Source organism: Marmota marmota, unplaced genomic scaffold, assembly GCF_001458135.2.
Source record: "Marmota marmota marmota unplaced genomic scaffold, marMar, whole genome shotgun sequence".
NCBI lineage: Eukaryota > Metazoa > Chordata > Mammalia > Rodentia > Sciuridae > Marmota > Marmota marmota.
The window spans coordinates 4,868,258-4,889,978 of record NW_026000051.1 but is presented as its reverse complement, the minus strand read 5'-3'; the positions used below and the strand labels follow the sequence as shown (position 1 = coordinate 4,889,978).

General features: G+C 38.2%; 1 protein-coding gene across 1 annotated transcript; it reads left to right on the top strand.

Annotated features, from left to right (window-relative positions):
- Positions 1 to 1,105: 1,105 nt before the first annotated feature.
- Positions 1,106 to 21,512, top strand: Zbtb43 (zinc finger and BTB domain containing 43). The gene is made up of 2 exons (XM_015497578.2): positions 1,106 to 1,870; positions 16,009 to 21,512. Exon 2 carries the CDS (start codon positions 16,032 to 16,034, stop codon positions 17,433 to 17,435), a length of 1,404 nt encoding a protein of 467 aa, XP_015353064.1. The 5' UTR covers positions 1,106 to 1,870; positions 16,009 to 16,031; the 3' UTR covers positions 17,436 to 21,512.
- Positions 21,513 to 21,721: the final 209 nt, after the last annotated feature.

Sequence of the window (21,721 nt, the reverse complement as noted above, 5' to 3'; positions counted from 1 at the left end):
AAAATAAGTTGCTCATTAAATAAATAAGTGCTCATTAAACTTAACATTCTAACCCCAGCTTTTCTGAATGCTTTTCAGTCTAGAGGTGTATCCATAGTTTTTCCACATGGTATCATCCTTTGTGCCATCAGAAACACTCTAGCGTTATCTAAGGCAGTGACAACTATTAAAACTGCCACTTGGTGATCACATCCTGATTTCAAACATTTTAAAATGTGAAAAAGGGTGTTTCTTAAAATGAGTTGACTCAGTCAGTGCTTTATATTCATTTTTCATGAACTTTTCTTTTTCACCTTATTTGCAAATAGACTTTTTTCTTATTAGTAATTACTGAGAAAAAACTTTTATATCTTGATATGTAGTTAATAATTTTATTGAAATGAGTACTTCTATTGAATATCTTACCCTGAATTCTCTTGCATATGAAAGTATTGTTAAAAATATCTCCTTGTAGGGTGGTACAGGCCTGTAATCCCAGCTATTCTGAAGGCAGATACAGGAGACAGGAGGATCACAAGTTCCAGGCCAGCCTGGGTACCTTAGTAAGACCTTGTCTCAAAATAAAACATAGAATGGGTTGAGGATGTAGCTTAGTGGTAGAGCATCCTCTGGGTTCTATCCCCGTATCACCAAAAATAAAAAACAAAACAAAACATAAAAACCCTTGATTTGATTGAAGTATAACAGAAAAATGACATAACTGGAGAACAATGTCTTCTCTTTTGAATTTCAAAGTTTACCTTAAGGGAATGTTTTGCCTTAGAAGTTTTAAGACATTCAGCTGTGATTTAAAATTGAAGGGAGTCATAAATCAAATTTCATATAAAGTAGGTGGCTTGTTCTTTTTTTTTTTTTTTTTTTTTAAATATTTATTTATTTTTTTTAGTTTTCGGTGGACACAACATCTTTGTTTGTATGTGGTGCTGAGGATCGAACCCAGGCCGCACGCATGCCAGGCGAGCGCGCTACTGCTTGAGCCACATCCCCAGCCCCCCTGGCTTGTTCTTTTAAAAATCAAAATTGAGGGACTGGGGTTGTGGCTCAGCCATAGAGCGCTCGCCTAGAATGTGCGAGGCCCTGGGTTTGATCCTCAGCACCATATAAAAATAAAAAATAAAGATACTGTTTCCAACTACAATTAAAAATATATTTTAAAAAAGAACTATTGTAAAAAAATCAAAATTGAGTTTATTAAATTCTTCCAAGTTTTCCAATTAGAAAAAGATACAAGAATGCTTATTGACAATGGTCAGGAGACCAAAAGTACTCCTCTAAAGGATACTTATTATTTTAGAATTTTTTTTGAACCCAGAGCCTGGTGTATGCCACTAAGCTGCATCACTGTCCCCCAAAGAATATTTTAATTCTACAAAATTATAGGCATTGACCATTGCTGGTGTCCTACTTTTAACAAAGATGCCATAGTAATGTAAAATATTAACGTTAAAGGAAATTAGGCAAGGAGTAGATAGAAACCCTGCATTATCTTTGCAAGACAATATCTCAAATCAAAGACTGTAATGTGAGACTATAGCAAGACTCTCTCAAAGAAGATAAATTAAATCAAATAAAAAATACAAATGAAGAAGCTAAGAAGTTTCAGAATGAAAGTTCATCCAACCAAAAACACCAGTCTTTATTAGTTTTCTTTCTGCTACTCACAGAAGTAGTGTTTACTAGGGAGGCACATGTACAGAGTTGGTGGCACCAGCATCTCTTACATTTTCAACATAATTTTTCCTTTCAGAAGTCGATGTGATTTAATTTGAAGCAAAACCAAGAAATGAATGTTTCTTCCTCATTCATTCATACTGTTTTTTGATGGCCATGGCATAAGGAACTTTATCCCAGGAATACAGCTTTACTTTAGGTAAGCTATAAAGTTGCCTTTGATACAAATTTTAAAACCATTTACTGTAATTGTTTCTCTTTTCAGCAAAAATAATGATGTAGTTTGTCAAGATTCTTAATGACTTTAGACCAGATGATTCTTCTCTTCTGAAGAGGAGATGTTGCACACTTAAAAGGCCAATCACTGCCATACTTTGCACTGATAGAGCATTTAATTTGGGGGAAATTTTTTTTATTTTAATCGGAGATTATTAGATTTGGTTACACTTCTGTTTGAATCTTCACATGCCTCTTATAAGAAGGGTAACCAGGGACAGTCTTTTAATCTGAACTCTGTTTACTTCTCTTTAAATTGAGTATGATGGTAGAACAGAGGTGTTCAAGACCCAAGTTTACATAGTGTACTTCGTAGATTGTAAAGCATTTGGCTAATGTAAAGAATTTTGGTAGGCATGGGGTGTTGGTATTTTTGTACATTTGTGCCAGACTTTAAATTTACTAAAGCAACATTTACTGTGTTTAAATGTGCTTTCTATAGCAAGCATGCAAATTACCATATGCTCTGATTAAAGAAATCTCGGAAGGGCTTCAAGACAAGTAGCTGGTGGGCCTGGCTTTCCTGTTATATTGCCATATCTGTGCTTTTCAAATGTTTAGTTCTTGTTTAAATGGTGCATAAAACTCAATATACACCTCCTCAGCCGAATAATAAATAGTGACTACTATTAAATTCATAGGAGTTGGAATGGATCTTGAAGGTCTTCTAGTTCAGGGATTCTTCAGTATTATTGCCCTTTATCTTCTGCTTTTAAAAAGCCAGATGGCTATCATGAAGGGTGGAGAGAATGAACTGAGACTAGTATATTTGTTTTAGAAAAACTTGCTGTTGGATTTTTTTTCTTAATTATGTGCAAGATAAAATAAATTGCTAATATCTAATTAAGTCTGAGGCTGGTGAAGTCTCTGGAGTGTATGAATATATTGTTTATAACCTAAATTATAGATTGTTTAGGCTATACATGAAAATGGTATTCACTGTTACCTTCCGTACCATTCCACCTCTCAGACTATACTGGGTCTGAACAAGTACTGTAAATTTACTATATATGTGACTGTGTTAGTCAGCTTTGCATCGCTGTGAATAAAATACCTGACAAGAACAACTTATAAGAATAAAAGTTTATTTTAGGCTCACTCTTTCACTGGCTAACTCCATTGCTCTATGTCTGAGGTGAGGCAGAACATCATGGAAGAAGGGCATGGGGTGGGGGAGCTGCTTAGCTCATAGCAACTAGGACTGGGAAGTAGGGTTCAGGGACAGATACAGTCCAAGGTGGGTCACCAGTGACCTACTTCCTCCAGCCACACCTCACCTGTCTATAGTTACCACCCAGTAATCCATTTATATTATTAATCCATTAAGTGGATTAATTCACTGATAAGGCTATGACTCTTTACCTGCGAACATTCCTGCATTGCCTAACACTTGAGCTTCCTAGGGACATTAAAAATCCAAACCATACAATGACCTTAGGCAAATAAAATGGGCCTCTTGGTCTCTATTGCCTATTCTGTATAATAAATATTAAAAGGACCTAACAAATGGACAAGTGCTTTGCCTAGACATTGTCCTATGGTGTGGGCAAAGCACATTATATACAGTCAGCCTTCTGTATCTGTGAGTTTTACATCCATGGTTTCAATTCACCACAGATTGAAAATATTCAGAAAAAAATTGCAGCCATACTAAACAAGCATAGACTTTTCTTCCTTGTTGTTATTTCCTAAACAATGCAGTTTAAAAACCATTGAGCTAACGTTTACATTGTATTCAGTATTATAAATAATCTAAAGATGATCCAAAGTATTCTTGAGGACATGTATAAGTTACATGCAAATATTATGATGCCATTTTATATGAGGAACTGAAGCATCCACAGATTTTGAATTTTGAGGGGGTTCTGGAACAATCCCTTTCAGATAATGGGGGCAACCATTTGTGTGTGTGTGTGTGCATATGCACTTTAATTAGGCTCTCCATCAGACTTCTTTTGCTTTAGTCCATCAACTGATTAACCTTCTTGAACCATGTTTTGTAGCATGTCACTCTGAACTTCTCAGTGCTTCCCCCAGTGCCCACATTTAATGCTCAAACTCAGCCTTCAACAAGGTAATCCCATTCATCTTTTCTTCCAACCACTCACTGCCACTTGTAAAAGAAAGTATAGGTAATGATCTGTTCGTTGCCAGGGTTGGTCTTAACCGGAAGAAAGCCAAGGAGATCTCTTGAAATTGCTTTATTTTTCTTTTTTAATTATTTATATTTCAATGGATCTTTTTATTTATTTATATGTGGTGCTGAGGATCGAACCCGGGCCGCACGCATGCCAGGCGAGCGCGCTACCACTTGAGCCACATCCCCAGCCCCCCTGAAATTACTTTTGATGGCAATTTTACCATAATGTAAGATCTTACACTCCATGTAATGGGACCAGTAACTCAGTTTCTTCAGTTTACCATACTCAGTGCACTATAGCCATGAGGATTAAAGCAAATAAATCAGAATGCCACGTAACTTACCATTTTCTTTTTATGTTAATAAATGGGACCAGCTTGTAGTTTTTTTTTTAATATTTATTTTTTAGATGTAGATGGGCACAACAAAATGCCTTTATTATTATTATTTTTTTAATGTGGTGCTGAGGATGGAATCTGGGTCCTGCCCGTGCGAGGGGAGCACTCTACCGCTGAGCCACAATCCCAGCCCTGGCTTGTAGTTTTTTCCTCTGTTGTCTAGTTTTGATACTAGGATTTCATATAACATTTATTAGCAGATTTTCTCCCACCTTTATTTTCTTGCCCCTTTCCTCCCCACTACTTTTAACATTTCTAGTTTTATTACATTGTGTAATCACATGTAATCAAATGTGCTCTGTGTATTTTTGTTTGGGGCAGAAATTTATTGATGTTCTCTGTGACCTGTATAAATTTCTTCTTTATCCTCTTTTTTCATATCATTCCACTATTTTGTTTCATCTTCCTTATACTTCAAAGAGACTGTGTTTTCTTAAAGCTGATGGAAAACATCAATTTAAGAAGTGTTATCTAAAATGTATTTTTGCCTATTCCTTGTCGTTTTCTTTTTTGATATTGTAGAATCTATTTGCAGACCCTTGTTGGTTGTAATATTTTTATTCTTGAGGGAAGCATTCTGTTCAGGACTGAAATTTTACTCCTCTGTGAATTGTTTTGTGTCCTTCATTGCACACTTAAATGTTGTTAGAACCAACTTTTAATTAGTTCATAAGCTGGATATAGGGCTGAGCCATGTTGACAGCAGGGTTTAGCTTGAGTGGAATAGCTGGGGATGGGGGTTAGGCTTCAGGCACTCTCCAGAGGGCTTGGGTTCTGTGCACTTTCTTTTGAGCTGGTGAAATTGTGATACTAGGATAGGAGCCTCTGTTGTCTCTTAGGCCCTGCTGATAAATGATGGATGGTCATTTGAATGACTAAGCCCCAGCCCTCTGATTAAGGTATTTTCTTGCTGAGGCAATGTGCAACCTTTGAGATCCTAATATCACCACTTTTGAATGTTGTCAATCTGTAGCACCTGCCTGTCCCATGGCCCACCCTACCCTGACTTTTAGCTCTGGGCTCTCCAAATGAAGGGGTGTTCTAATCCACCCTGAGAATTACTGTTACTATACCAGGATTGCCTGGAGCAGGAGGTGAAGTTGCAATGTCTCCCTTCAATCTGGATCCATATCCACTGTATCTTAAATTTCTTAAAAGATTGTGCCATGTAGATAACACTGTTCCCTAAGTTCTAGAAATCAGTCGAATTTTTCCATATTTCTGTAAGGTTGTGGTAGATGAGAAGAATTATATGCCTGTCTTCAAGTTGTCTTTTTACTCTGATGACACCAAAATGTATAATAATGGGACATACAACTCTAGAGTATGCCAGGTACCCTCTGAATTCCTTGTGGATTTGTGATTTTCTTATGGTACTTTCATCAGGCTTTGCCTTGCATAAAATGTTGTATAAATGTGTTTTATCTGCTCTACCAGATTTAAACTCTCCAAGGACAACAGTATTTCCCCATAATTCCTTGTGTGTTTTATGGGGTATTTTTAGTGAGTTAATCTTCTAACCAATTGAAACAGCAACTGTACTCAATATAGTTACAGTTGCTTGTGAGTGTGTAAATATTACTAGACAGCAGGAAAACCTATAAGAGAATTTTAGATTTTTATATGTTACTAATGTCAGAGAATGTGGAGAAATGTTACATTTACCCAAATTTAAGGGCAAAGTTCAGATACTTAGTAAACTTCAAGGATCATTACCACCTTGACACAGTTAAAAAAAAAAAATGACAATTTTTTCCAGTTTTTTTTTTTTTTCTGTGTGGTAAAATATATATATAACTTTCAATTTGCTGTTTTAACCTTTTTTTTTTTTTTTTTTTTTTTTGTTAATGCTATGGATTAAACCCAGGACTTTGTGCATGCTGGGTAAGCACTCTACCACTGAGCTACATCCTCAACCCCATGTTAACCATTTTTTAGTGTACAATTCAGTGGTGCTAATTACAATCAGTGTTGTACAGCCAACACTACTATTTTGAAAATTATTTTATCACCCATTAGAAATAACTCCTCATTTCCTAGTCCCCCTTGTAATCTTATCTTTTTTTATTTTGAAGTTGTAGATGGACCTTATTTATTTATTTATTTATTTTTTAGTTTTAGGTGGACACAATATCTTTATTTTATTTTTACGTGGTGCTGAGAATCGAACCCAGTGCCTCACGCATGCTAGGCGGACGCGCTATCACTTGAGCCACATCCCCAGCCCGGACCTTTATTTTTTTTAAACTATTTTTTTAAAGATTTATTCTTTAGTTATAGGTGGACACAGTGTCTTTGTTTTTTACTTTATTTTGTACTGGGAATTGAACCCAGTACCTCACACGTGTTAGGTGAACACTCTACCTCTGAGCCACAACCCCAGGCCCAGAACCTTTATTTTTATTTATTTATATGTGGTGCTGAGAATCTGCCTATTTTAAATATTTCACATTTGTCCTTTTGTGTCTGGCTTTCAGTGAGCATAATGTTTTCAGTGTTCATGTTGTGGAACATCAGAATTTCATTTCTCTCTGGGACTGAGTAATATTTTGCTTATCCATTCATCTTTTGGTGAATACTTGGGTTGTTTCCACCTTTTGGCAATGTAGTGAATGGTGCTGCTGTGAACATTTACATATGAGTATCTGAATCCCTGTTGTTTGGGGTATATACCTAGCTGTAGACTTTGAAGCATATGGTAATTCTATGTATAACTTTTTGAGAAACTGCCAAACTTTTCCAAAGTAGCTATACTGTTTTACATTTCCATCAGCAGTATGTGGACATTTGTCAGCACCTTTGTGCTTGTCAGCTCAAAGGACTTTTTATTATAGCTATCCTAGTAGGAGTGAAGTGGTTTCTCATTCTGGTTTTGCCTAATGGCTAATGTGACATCTTAAGCTTATTTACCATTTGTCTGTATTCTTTAGATAATATCCATTCATGTTCTTGAACTACTTTTTAATTGGTTTGTCATTTAATTATTGAGTTGTAGGATGAATTCCTTATATGTTCTGGGTGCTAGGTTAGACTCTTGTCATATATATGATTGTAAATGTTTTCTTCCATCCCATGGTTGTCTTTATTCTTGATGCATCTTTTTTTTTTTTTTTTTTTTTAACTTCTGGGGACCAAATTGAGGGACTCATGATGAGGTGTACCCCATCCCTTGATAGTATCATTTGATGCCCCCAAATTTTTAATTTTGATGAAGTCTACTTTATTTAAATTTTGCCCATATTAAGAGTTAATAGTTCACCTCTTAAATATATATAAGCCTTTGATCCTTTATTTTTGTAAATGGCATAAGGTAAGGGTCCAGCCTTTGAGGTCCTTTTGCATGTGGGTATATAGAGTCCTCAGCACTGTTTGTTCAAAAAACTGCTCTTTCCCCTTTGAATGTCCTTAGCACCCTTATCACAGTTCAAATTGGCCATAGATGTGAAGGTTTATTTCTGGGTTTCGATTCTATTCCATTGTTCTCTATGCTCATCTTTTTGCCCATACCACACTATTTTGATTACTATAGCTTTGTAGTAAATTCTGAAATTGGACTTCCAACTTTGTTCTCCTTGTCCCCCTCCCCACACATCGTTTTGCTATTCTGAGTTTCTTGAAATTCTATGTGAGTTTTAGGATAAAATTTTTCCATTTCTGCCAGAAATACCTCTGGGTTTTTAATAGGACTGGAATCTTGTGTTAGTCAGCTTTTTGTCACTGTGACCAAAATACCTGACAAGAACAACTTAGAGGAGGAAAGATTTATTTTGGTTCACAGTTTCAGAGTTTTCAGCTCATTGTCAGCTGGCTGTAAGGCAGAGAAGCATCCTGATAGAAGGGCATGGTGGAGGAAGCCTGGTCAGCTCATGGCAGCAGGGAAGTGGGGATGGAGATAAATCCTTCTAGGGCACACTTCCTCTAGCTAGTTTCCCCTTCTCAGTAGTTCATTCCGTTATCAATAAATTAATCCATTAAATGAGCCCTCATGATCCAGTCATTGCCTAAAAGCACCATTTCTGAATCTTGCTGCTTTGGGGACTGTGGTTCCAATACATAAGCTTTTGAGGGATATTCCAGATCCAAACAGTAACAAATCCATGTATCATTTTGGATAATACTATTATCTTAACAATATTAAATCTTCTAGCCCACAAACAGGAGATGTCTTTTTATTTATTTTCTGATTCTTTAATTCTTACACAAGATTTGGTAGTTTTTAGTATAAAAGTTTTGTTTTTATCTTCTTGGTAAATTCCCAAGTATTTTATTCTTTTTGATATTACTGTGAATGGAATTATTTTTCTTAGTTGTCTTTTTGGGTCCTTCATTGTTAGTGTATAGAAACTACTGATTTTTCTGTGTTGATGGTGTATTCTGCTATTTTGCTGAGTTCATTCTAACAATTTTATGTGAAATCTTAAGGGTTTCTATAAACAATGTGAGCTTTGAACATAGATAATTTTTGCTTCTTCCTTTCCAATTTAAATGTCTTTATTCCTTGCTTAATTGCTTTGGCTGGAACTTCCAATACTGTGTTGAATAGAAGTGGTAAAAGCAGGCATTTTTGTCTTATTCCTGATTTTGGAGGAAAAGCTTTCATTCTCTCACTGTTGAATATGTTGTTATCTGTGGGATTTTCATATTGAGACAGTTTTGTTATATTGAGACAGTTTTCTTCTACAGGGCTCTCAGTTTCTTGACTGTTTTTATCATGACAGGGTGTTAAGTTTTGTCAAATATTATTTCTGTATCAATTGAGATGATCATGTGGAACTTTCCCCCCCTTTTTTTTCTGTTAATGAGATATATTAATTAGTTTCCTATGTTGAACCATCCTCGTATTCCAAGAATGTTTTAGTCAGCTTTTTCACTGCTGTGAGTGAAAGACCTGACCAGCGCATTTGTAGAGGAGGAAAAGTTTATTTGGGGACTCGTGGTTTTAGAGGTTTTAGTCCGTAGAAAGCTGGTTCCATCTCTCAGGGGTCGAGGTGAGGCAGAACATAAGTCATGGTAGAAGAGTGTGGCAGAGGGAAGCAGCTCACATGATGATCTGGAAATAGAGAGATCTCCACTTGCCAGATACAAATATACACCCCAAAGCCACGTCCCCAATGCCCATCTGCCTTTAGTTACCACTCAGTTAATCCCATCAGATGATTATTTTACTGATTGGGTTAAGGCTGTCACAACGATCATTTCCCCTCTGAACCCTTTCACATTGTCTCACTTGTGAGCTTTTGGGAGACACCTCACATCCAAACCATAGCAAAGAATAAAACCCACTTTATCATGGTGATTGATCCTTATAATATGCTTCAGATTTTGATTGGCAGTATCTGGATAGGATTCAAAAATGGATAAAATTGAAGGGAGAATTACAGTTTTACAATAATAAGTGGAAACTTCAATATCTAACTTTTAACAATGAGTAGAAAAAAGACCAATATCCCTTACGAACATTGTTAAAAGTGGGCGCTGGGGCTGGGGCTCAGTAGTAGTGCAGTTGCCTGGCATTTGTGAGGTACTGGGTTCGATTCTCAGCACTGCATGTAAATAAATAAAATAAAGGTCTGTCAACACTAAAAAAAATCTTTTTTTTTTTTAAAGTGGGCATTAAAGTCTCCACTTATAAAATTATGTTTCTCCCTTCAGTTCTATCCATTTCTGCCTTTTATGATTTTGGAGTCCTCTATATATGATTATAATTGTAGAATACCTTCTTGATGGATGACATCTTTTTAATGTATGAGGTCCTTTTGTCTTTTGTAACGTTTTGACTTAAAACCTGATGATTCTGATAATACAGCCATCCTAAGTCTCCTTTTGTTACTCTTTACATGGAATTTCTTTGTTTATTCTTTTACTTTCAACTTTTTGTATCTTCCTATCTAAAATGAGTCTAAAGTGTCATGTAAAAAAATCATATGTTTTAATTTATTCTTCCAATCTCTTGAGATTAACCCATTTACATTTAAAGTGATTGCTGATAAGGATTTATTTCTATCTTTTAGCTGCCTCACTTCCTCTATTACTGTCTCTCCCCCACTTTAATATTTATGTTTTAAACTTATAACAACCTAACTCAAGTAATATCAAATATTTTCAACATATGTACTCTGCTCCTGTTTATCTCCTGTCCTTGCCTACATTTTGTTATTGTCACATATTGCATTTTTATATATTATGTGCCTGTTAACATCGTTTTATAATTATTGGTTTGTGCATTTTTATTTTAAATCATGTTTAAATAGGAATTATAAACCAAAAGTACAATAATAGTGGCTTTTATATTTACTTAAGTAGTTACTTGTCTTTGCCAGTATTGTTGTTTCATGTGGCTTCAGTTTTCAGTCTAAGAGTCTTATGTTTCAGCCTAAAGGACCCCTGTTAGCATTTCTCATAAGGCAGGTCTACTGGTAATGAATTCCCTTAGTTTCTATTTACCTGGAAATACCTTTCTCCTTTTTTTTTTTTTTTTTTTTTTTGGTACCAGGGATTGAACCTACGGGCACTTAACCACTAAGCCACATCCCCAGTCCTTTTTATGTTTTTATTTTGAAACAGGGTCTCACTAAATTGCCTAAGGCCTTGCTAAGTTGCTGAGGCTGGCTTTGAACTCACAGTTCTCCTGCCTGAGTCTCCCTAGTCGCTCCCCATTATAGGTATGTGCCACTGTGCCTGTTCTAGTATTTTAAAGATGTCATCCCACTACCTTCTGACTTCCTAGCAGTCCAAGATCAAGGTGCTGATTTGTTTGGTTTCCCCTGCAGCCTCTTCCTTGGCTTGTAGATGGCCGCCTTCTCACTTGGGCCTCACATGGTCTTTTCTTTAAATGTGTACATCCATGCTGTCTCTTTTTGTGTCCAAATCTCATCTTCTTAAAAGGACACTAGTCATGTTGTGGTAGAGCCACCAAAATGGCCTTATTTTAACTTAATCACTTTTTTAAAGGACCTATTTCCAATTAGAGTCACTCTGAAGTACTGGGTAATAGGGCTTCAACATATGAATTGGCGGGGGAGGATACAATTCAGCTTACAACACAGCTATTGTACTTTCCGGCTCCACAATTGATATGTGGTTCCTTTTTATAATTTTTATTGCCTTATTGATGTTTTTCTCCTGATTTCCTTTAGTTCTTTATTCATAGATTTATTTAGTCCTTTGGGCATATTTAAAACAATTGATTGAACATCTGTGACTAGTAATTATGTCTTGGTTTATTTTCTGTTACTATAGCAAAATACCCAAGACCAGGTAATTTATAAAGAACAGAAATTTATTTGGCCCGTAGTTCTGGAGGCTGGGAAGTCCAAGAGCGTGATGCTGGCATCTGCTTGGCATCTGGTGAGGGCCTTCCTGCTGCGTCATAACGTGAGATGGGAAACCACATGGCAAGACAGAGACAGCAAATATGCTAGCTCAGATCTTTCTTAATCTTCTTATGAAGTATTAACACCATGCTAATTACCTCCCAAAGGCCCCACCTCCAGATACCTTTAGCATATTAATTTGGGGATGAAGTTTACAGCACATGAACTCTTGGGGGACACTACAAACCATAGTAAAAGTCAGTGTCTCAGTTTCCTCAGCATGGTTTATTGTTTCCTATGAATGTGCCATATATTCCTTTTACTATGCATGCTTTGTGACTTTTTGTGGCGATCTGGGCATTTTGAGTATTGTTGTAACTCGAAATCAGATTCTCCTCCTCCCTAGGGACTTTTTTTGTTGTTGTTGCTACTTGTTGAATCTGCAGTTGTCTGGAACTTTCCCAAAGTATTTTGCAAAGTCTGTATTCCTAGTTGCATGCAGTCACTGAAGTTTCCATATATATGCAGTCAGCCTGTGACCTGCTAGCGATTTCCTCAAGTGTATGTGTCTGTCTCTCTGTCTGTCTGTCTGTCTGTCTCTCTCTCTCTCTGGGTCCAGGTCCATCTGTTCTTAAATCTTATAATAGATGCCAGTGGGAAGTCACTCTAAGGTACTGGGTAATAGGGCTAGGTAATAGGTCACTGTATCATGAGGAGGCCAAAACAAACCTGTGCAGGTCTGCCGGGCTAGCCAGAGTACCCAACCCCACTTGGTTGGAGGACAGGCTCCATACTGTGCATCCTGGCATCAGCCCACTGCTCTAGGAATACAGGTCTCTTTGCCACCAGGTGTGGCAGGGCTAAGGAATGGTGGGTGCACACACTACTTTCTTCTGAGTTCAGCAGTCTTTCTCTTTGTCCAGCATTCTCTTCATTGCTATGTCTGATCACTTTCAGAGTTCTGAAATAGTGATCCCAATCATCATTTTCCAGCTTCTCAATTATGTTGGTGGAGGAGCTTCCTACTCTATTTTCCATAACCTCATTTATGGCATTTATTTCTGTAGAACTCTTTTTAAATGTCTTGTTGTTTAGAATTCCACAATAGATACTTGAACTTTTTGAGGAAAAGATGAATTATTCAATAAATGGTGTTAGGAAAATAGGCTAGCTATTTGGAAGGAAAAGGGCTAGGTTCCAGCTTTACTTTTCATAACAAAGTAAACTATGTATTAAAGGTTTAAATGCCTTTTTAAATGTTACCAAGAAAAAAATAAATAAGGAATTCTCTTATATTTAAAAAAAAAATTGGAGTTTGGATTGTCCTTCTATGTCTGACACAAAATTCTGGAGCCATAAAAGGAAAAAGAATGGTTGTTTTACATGAATTTCACTGTGGCAAAAAGTTCTGTTTGGCTAACAGAAAAAGAATTGCAACAAATGATAAACTTAATTTTCTGAATTTACAAAATGATCTTATAAATCAACATTAATTTCCCAGTTTATTTGAGCAAAGGATATGTTACTCATAATTAGGGAAATACAAAATTAAAGTAGCAATGAATCATGGATTATTCCCTTACAAGATTTGCAACATTTTTTTCTTGTTTAATAATAGCCAATCTTAGAGTGTGGGAAGTTGACACTGTCATTTACTATTAGTGAAGGTGTGACTTGATACAAGCTTTCTGGAAAGTAGTTTGGGTAATACATATCAGCATGTTCATGGTGCAGTCCTTTGACCCAGCAACTCTACTGGTGGAAATTGCCCCATAGATATTTTCAAAGGTACGCCAATAATCATTGTAGCATTGCTTGTAATTTTAAAAATCTAGACAAGTGAAATTCTATGAGAACTGCTTATATTAGCATGTATTCGTGGACCAGGAACTGTGTAGCCAAAAAACAGAATGAGTAGCTGTTGTGGGGCTAGTGTGTGGGAAGGCCTTTGAGATATATTAAATGACAAAGCTAAGTGCAAAGTAAAAAGTGGTAATCAACCTATTTTGATGAGGCTTTTTAAAGGATATATATGATTTGTTCTGATATATGTACACAGAAATTTCTAGGAAGATATACAGGAGTTTGTCAAAGGTAATTTCCATTGGATGAATAAATGGTAGCAGATTTTTAATACTTTGTATAATTTTTTTAACATGTGCATGCACTGTCCTCCCCCCCCCCTTTTGAGTGTGTGTGTGTGTGTGTGTGTGTGTGTATATTTATTTATTTATTTGTTTGTTTGTTTTGTTTATTCAGGGGCACTAGACCACTGAGCCACATCCCCAGCCCTATTTTGTATTTTATTAGAGACAGGGTCTCACTGAGTTGCTTAGCACCTCGCTAAATTGCTGAGGCTGGCTTTGAACTCATGATCCTCCTGCCTCTGCTCTCAAGCCACTGGTATTACAGGCTTGCGACACCGTGCCTGGCCCTCTCTTTTTTAAATAGTTAAAATGAAAATTCTATAGTGGTGAGAACTAGCTGAGAGAATCTGTTCACCCAGATGTAGTTGTCAGAATTTACATTTAGACCTCCAGTCTATACAAATCTAGAATTACAAATAACCTAAATAATCTCATGATTTTTTTTTTTTAAATATTAGTTTTCGGCAGACACAACATCCTTGTTTGTATGTGATGCTGAGGATCGAACCCGGGCCGCACACATGCCAGGCGAGCGCGCTACTGCTTGAGCCACATCCCCAGCCCTCATGATCTTTGTTTAAAATTATTGTGAAATGTTTTAAGATGTATAAAACCATAAATAATTCTTCGTTCCAAAAATATTGTCCTTATCTTAAAATTATTAATAACTGATCTGGCATTTTGGCAAGTTAGAGGAGACAGAGTGAGATGATGGGAAAAATACCACAGGCTTTGGAGTCATACTGACCTGAATTCATATCCCAACTTACTAAAAACTGGCTTTTAACCTTGGGAAAGTTACTTAAAATAGCTGAACTTAAGAATATCAAGCCCTACATTTGCAGAGTAATTATAAAGACTAAAGTAGAAAAAGATGTGCAGTCCTTGGCATATAATTACTCAAGAAACATTCATTTCTTCTATTATCACCTCTCCTTATCCCTCAAGAATAACTTCCAGTCTTTGTTTGAATTGCCTGATTCTTTATCTCAAACATAGAAGACTTGATATGTAGAGATGTTTGATAAGTATCAAATATGGCATTTGAGTGTTTTTGTGTGCTTTAATTTACTATAGAGTTATGGGGCATAGGCTGGATCCCTAGCAGAGCTCATCATGTGCTGCTATTGTTAAGAATCATCTCTAATGTAGGACTTGTCCCATAAGATGTATGTACAGTAATAACACAGGCAATCCTTTATTCTTTGTAGTAGCTCTATGTCTTAATTGATTCTATTTAGTAGCAGAAACAATATTTACTGTCTCCCTTGCTCTATAACCCATTTGGAGACCACCAAATAGACAGAGTACCTTGCTTTGCAACTTCATCTAGCCTCACTTCTTTAAAACCTCTTCAAGGGCTAAAATTCCCACAGCCGCTAGAGAAACTTGCATTGTTCAGGGCCTCAGTGAATATACCCTTTTTGGTGTTGAGAGACCAAAGGTACAATGTTTCCAGTTCCCTTGATTCTCACACCCTCCCTGAAATCTAGCCTAGCAGTCTCCTATGGGATACTTGAATTGCCAGATTCATTCCTGCCTGAGTGCCTTTGCATCTGTGTTTCCTTCCCCCCACAACTATTTTGTGTGTCAAGAGGGGAGGTTTGCGGAGGATCCAACTCAGGGCCTTAAGCGTGCATAGCACACCGTCTACCACTGAGCTATACCCACAGCCCTATTCCCACAATTCTTTGCTCTTTCCCTCACCACAGCTGGTCAAATGTGAATTGAATTTGAGTCTTAAAATTCAGTTGTTTTCGTAGGAATCATGTTTGTTTTAATTAGAAATATTTACTTTGTTTTACCTAGAGGATTTTTATAGTTTACAAATACAATCACTGTGGATTTTGTTTTCTCACACACAGAAGCAAATCAAGAGTTAATTCTGTGAAGGATTGTGGGTGACTCTGGCTTTTGACACTCTCATATCTGCAATAGTGCCCGTAGGCAAGGAGAATTTTTGGAACTTTGGAACTTTGTTTAGTTTTCTTAGGTACGGAGAAGGGTATAGAATAAGTGTCTCTTTGGGCTGGAATTAGTACTAACTTTTCTTTCTCTTATAGTACTAAACAAGATTTGTGATGAAATGGAGCCTGGAACAAACTCTTTTCGAGTCGAGTTTCCTGATTTTTCTAGCACCATTCTGCAGAAACTGAACCAGCAGCGCCAGCAAGGACAATTATGTGACGTCTCCATTGTTGTTCAAGGCCACATTTTCCGGGCACACAAAGCTGTTCTTGCTGCCAGTTCACCCTACTTTTGTGACCAAGTACTTCTGAAAAACAGCAGGAGAATTGTTTTGCCTGATGTGATGAACCCAAGAGTGTTTGAGAACATTCTCCTCTCTAGTTACACAGGACGCCTAGTAATGCCTGCTCCAGAAATCGTTAGTTACTTAACAGCAGCCAGCTTCCTCCAGATGTGGCATGTGGTGGACAAATGCACTGAGGTTTTAGAGGGAAACCCTACAGTCCTTTGTCAGAAGCTAAATCATGGCAGTGACCACCAGTCTCCAAGCAGCAGTAGTTACAATGGCCTGGTAGAGAGCTTTGAGTTGGGTTCTGGGAGCCACACTGATTTCCCCAAAGCCCAAGAACTGAGAGATGGTGAGAATGAAGAGGAGAGCACCAAAGATGAGCTGTCGTCTCAGCTCACGGAGCATGAATACCTGCCCAGCAACTCGTCGACGGAGCATGACCGGCTGAGTACTGAAATGGCAAGCCAGGATGGGGAGGAGGGAGCCAGTGACAGCGCTGAGTTCCACTACACCCGGCCCATGTATAGCAAGCCTAGCATAATGGCTCACAAACGCTGGATCCACGTGAAACCTGAGCGCTTGGAGCAGGCTTGCGAGGGCATGGATGTGCATGCAGCCTACGATGAGCACCAGGTCACCGAGTCCATCAACACCATGCAGACAGAGCACTCGGTGCAGCCTTCGGGAGTGGAGGAGGACTTTCCCATTGGGGAGAAGAAGGTGGAAGCAGAGTTTGACGAACAGGCTGATGAAAGTAACTACGATGAGCAGGTGGATTTCTATGGCTCTTCCATGGAAGAATTTTCTGGAGAGAGGTCAGATGGGAATCTCATTGGGCATAGACAGGAGGCTGCCCTTGCAGCAGGCTATAGTGAGAATATTGAAATGGTGACAGGGATTAAAGAAGAAGCTTCCCACTTAGGATTTTCAGCCACTGACAAGCTGTATCCTTGTCAGTGTGGGAAAAGTTTCACTCACAAGAGTCAGAGAGATCGACACATGAGCATGCACCTCGGTCTTCGGCCTTATGGTTGTGGTGTCTGTGGTAAGAAATTCAAAATGAAGCACCATCTCGTGGGCCACATGAAAATTCATACAGGCATTAAGCCGTATGAGTGTAATATCTGTGCAAAGAGATTTATGTGGAGGGACAGTTTCCACAGGCATGTGACTTCTTGTACCAAGTCCTACGAAGCTGCAAAGGCTGAGCAGAATACAACTGAGGCTAACTAAAAATAGGATCTGGCCCTTGAGTGGCATGCACAAAAATAAACTATGGTAATTAATGCAAATCTGGGCACAGATGATGCGTGCTACTTGCTATTATGAGAGAGGCTTAAAAAAAAAAAAAAAGGAAGATATTTCTGAAAGACCAGCTCTAAGTAGGCCAATTAAAAAATCTAATTCTTCAACTTTGTATGTTTCAATCTTGGCCTGAAATGGGCGATGGGGATAAGTTAACCCACTGCCCAGCTGGCAAGGGAAACCTTCAAGCCAGTAGTGTTTGAAGCAGGTCGACTTGGTAATAGAGACACCTGTACTTGGAACTGGACTCCAGCCTACCAGTTCCATTGCAGTGGCAGCAGTTTTTGATCACTCATTATTACAAGGTCATGTTGAAATTTTATTTTGCTTTAACTATAGATACTTAGGAAATGTGGGTTTGTTTTGGTAGCTGCTTCACTGAATGAAATGCTACTTATGTAAAAGCTACATATAATGTGATTCCTAGTATGAGAAACTGATTAACAGAGCTCTCTTTGGTTTCATTCTTTCTAAAGAGTATTTTAACTAAAACTATGGAGATCCTGAGAGGGTAACACTCTAAAACAAACATTCTGAAACAACTTATGGTACAAGCTTCAGTTTCTGTAAGATGCGACTGTCACAATGTTTCAAACTCTTAATAAGGCACAGTTTTGTATTTTAATACTAACTTTGAGTTTGAATTGTATCTAATTGTAATTCTTTTGGGTGCCAGAGATAGGTGTTTCTAATTGGTTTGCTGCCCCAAATCCTGTTTTTTAAATGTAGCATCCAGGCAGTGAAATCTACTCCGGTTAAGAGACATCTAGCCTGTTGTGACTCTTACCTCTGTGCCAGGTAGTACCCCAGTTGTTGCTCCATCTTAGATTATGGTGCTTCCCAGCAAGGGCAGCCTGTGACCGTATGTCACAGGAAGGAGGAGCAGAAGTCTTGGCTGAGTTACCTGTGAGCTCTAGGAGTTAACAGTGCTGCATGGCACTCCTATTGTCAGAGCGACAGTTGAGGAGAAGCAGAATCTTACGAATGAAAGGTTAAACACGAGGGAAAAACACTGCACAAGAGGAGTCTTGAAAATACACTGGTGGAAGAGGGGGATACTCTCTTAGAAGGATACACAGAGCTAATGCTGCCAGTTTCTTTTGAGTGCAGCAATGTGTGTCAAGAAGGGGAAGGAGTCCTAATTTTAGCCAAATATTCTACAGGTTCATTCTTCCAGGTTGCAGATGAGTGCATAAATTGACAAGTCCACACAGCTATATCCAGCAACAAACAAGCAGCTATTCTGAGACCTTTTCTGCCAGCTGGTCAGATGTTTTAGGATCAAAAGAAGGTGTATACTCAGACTGCTCCTAAGCTGTGTAATGTACCTGAGGTTATTATCAGGGTAGGACAGGGTGCTACTATTATGTCATCTTTCCGTAAACTTAACTGGTCTCTTATTTCTAAGTAGAATTTTTTTCTTAAAATAAAAATAATTTTTCTTGGATTTGGGTGAATTTTGTTTAAAAAGTTTGGTTTTGATCTAACATGGTAGACATCGCTGGCAATGGCCTCTGATCCTCAAGCTCCTAACACAAAGATGTTTACTCGTTGAGCATTGTCTGGAAAGGGGAAAGAAAATGCTTATTTACCAGTTAATTCTTGTAATCAAGGTTACAAAACAGGGATCTATTCACTAACACTGTATCATTCTCGATATATAAAAAGCACTTTGTATTTAAAATTTTATTATAAATATAAATATATATTGTTTTTTAACCTAGAAACTAGATATTACCTCTTGGTTGTTTGCCACCTTAATATCATCTTCTCTTAGTGTTGAAACTGCCAGTTAGCAGGCCTTTTTCTGTGTACTGACGGAATTGTGCAGATGTGACTGTACAATCAAGCTCAGTTGCTCCTTCTCTTTTTCTCATGTTAGAGGCCAGTGAGTTTTATATGATCCTAGCCTTTATGTGTGAGGAGAAATTGTTTTATTGCTCCTACTAATATCCATACTGAGTCAGTGAAGCCATTCCATTCTGCCGAAAGCTTGATCACCACTCCTGTGGTATTAGCAAGACATTTTCTCCCCTTTGAGAAAGTTTGGTGTGCATTTCCCATTAAACATTATATTGAACTGAGTATTAGCACATTTGGAGAGAAGGGTCTGAGATGTAAAACTGAAATATACTGGGAAAATCATGACCCTTCAGTTCTGCTGAATCAGCACCCTCATCTTGAGTTGTGACAAAGAGCTTTTGTTCAGCCAGGAGTATGGCCAGTCCCTGGGTGGCAGTTTGGAAGCAGACAGTTGTGCTATGACTTAATGTGTTTGAAGAGAGGAGTATCTTATTGAAATCCTTATATGTACATCAGCTGCTAAATGTAGAACTTAAGGGGCTGGGGATATAGCTCAGTTAGTAGAGTACTTGCTTCACATGCATGAGGCCCTGGGTTCAATCCCCAGTACCAAAAAAAAAAAAAAATGTAGAACTTAAATAAGGTCTTCACATCTGCTATTTGAAGTTTTTTGTGGTAGTTCAGGTTTTGGTAAAAATGGGGGTTGCTTATGGGTCAGCCAGGCCCTGTGAGTTGCTGGGTGTCAGCCTTAGTCTGGATATGGAACTGCAGTATTGGTGGACTCTGCTTTGCAGGATTAGGAGGTCATGCTGCACTCCTGCCTCCCCGCCCTCAGTTTCTCCTTCAGCCCAGACACAGCTTTAGGAAATCCTTATCCTTCCAAATGTGTTTGGATAGTAACATTTTCCAAACAGTCTTTCAGGGATCATTCGATGGCCTATAACCAAGGTATTTGTCCCCTACTTTGAGTCTTAACTGTGGTTTTTCTCTCATCCCAGTGGGAAAGGGCTTCAAGGCACCACAAGTGGCATTTGATATTCTGCAAAGACTAGGCCTTTCACTCTAGACAAGACACATTATAGTAATCTACGTGGTAAAGCAGATATCTAGCTATGGAAGGACTGCAGTGACTCAGATGCCAGGGCTTGCCCCCAGCCTCTCCTGAGCCTCATACCATTGAGTCCCATTTCTAGATCTTGCCTTCCCCAGTCTCTTTCGGCCCTTGTTTTAAAAGTCTACCCCAAAGGGTCCCCTTTATTCTACTGGGCATTTGTTGAACTACACTGACCTGGGCAGGCTGCTAACTATTGGGAAAGCCTTGTGGCTCCTTCCCACAGAGACTGGCACACCCTGAGCTGCTGCAGAAGGGAAGTTAGGGGCAAGGTTGTGCTTTCCTTGAGAAGGGTGTGCTGCAGCCTCAGGTAGGGGTGGGGAAGGCAACTTCAGTAAATCCACTCATTTTTGTTCCTGTAAACTCTCTGATACTTTAGGAATGCCAGAAACCAAGGGATGTGTTACGCCAGCCCCCTTCTGTGCCACTGACTTTTGTGATTTAGGTTGCTTTCATGAGTAACTAACTTTGTTCAGTGAAACCAGGGTTTGTTTGTTTGTGTTTTTTTCTTTTGCTACTCACATATTTAAAGGTACAAGTTTCTTATTTCAGATCTCTACTGATTGTGCCCTATGGGAAGATGCTGGAACACATTTTGGAAATGTGACTTTTTTTTTTTTTTTTTTTTAATTTGCTTGAAGCCTGTGTCATGTCAGTTGCTGCTGCCTTCTTTCCTTTTATGGAGGTTCCCAATGTTTCTTCCAGAAAATTTATTTATGCAAGTCAGGTGACTCGTAGGCCACAAAACCATTTAATGATAAGCAGATTATCATTAGGTGCATATCTTATTGGTATTTGTGAAATGTTATGCCTGTGTTGCAAAAGTTGAATAGTTTTGTCTTTATATAATTGCTGTCTTTGGTGCACAGCATGGTTTTTCTTAATTGAATGTTACTGTTTAATATTTCTTCTTATAGAAGAGACCATGCCCTTTTGTATGACATGTTTTAATAAATGTTATCTGTCAATTTTGTAAAAGTTTTGTTTTTCACTTTGAGTGGATGACCATATCTTGTTTTCATTCTGGCTTTGACCACCTAAGAATAAAGTTGTATTATGGCTTTTTGATAAGTAAATGCCATAAAGTCTGTCACTTGGGCAGTGAGTAACTGTTTACTGTGCCAGGCATTTATGATGATCATCTCACTTTAAGGCTTGGCTCCCTGCCAGCCTTATCACGTATTCAGGCATGCAGGATAGTCTCTGAGTACTCCCTGGGCCCTCTCCTCACCCTGCACCTGCCCTGAAAGTCAGCCTCTATGGACCTGTCCTGGCTGCTGATCAGGATCACCGCAGATGC

Bases quoted from the DNA above. Each gene is read 5' to 3' on its own strand.
- Zbtb43 (XM_015497578.2), top strand. From the start codon at position 16,032: ATGGAGCCTGGAACAAACTCTTTTCGAGTCGAGTTTCCTGATTTTTCT.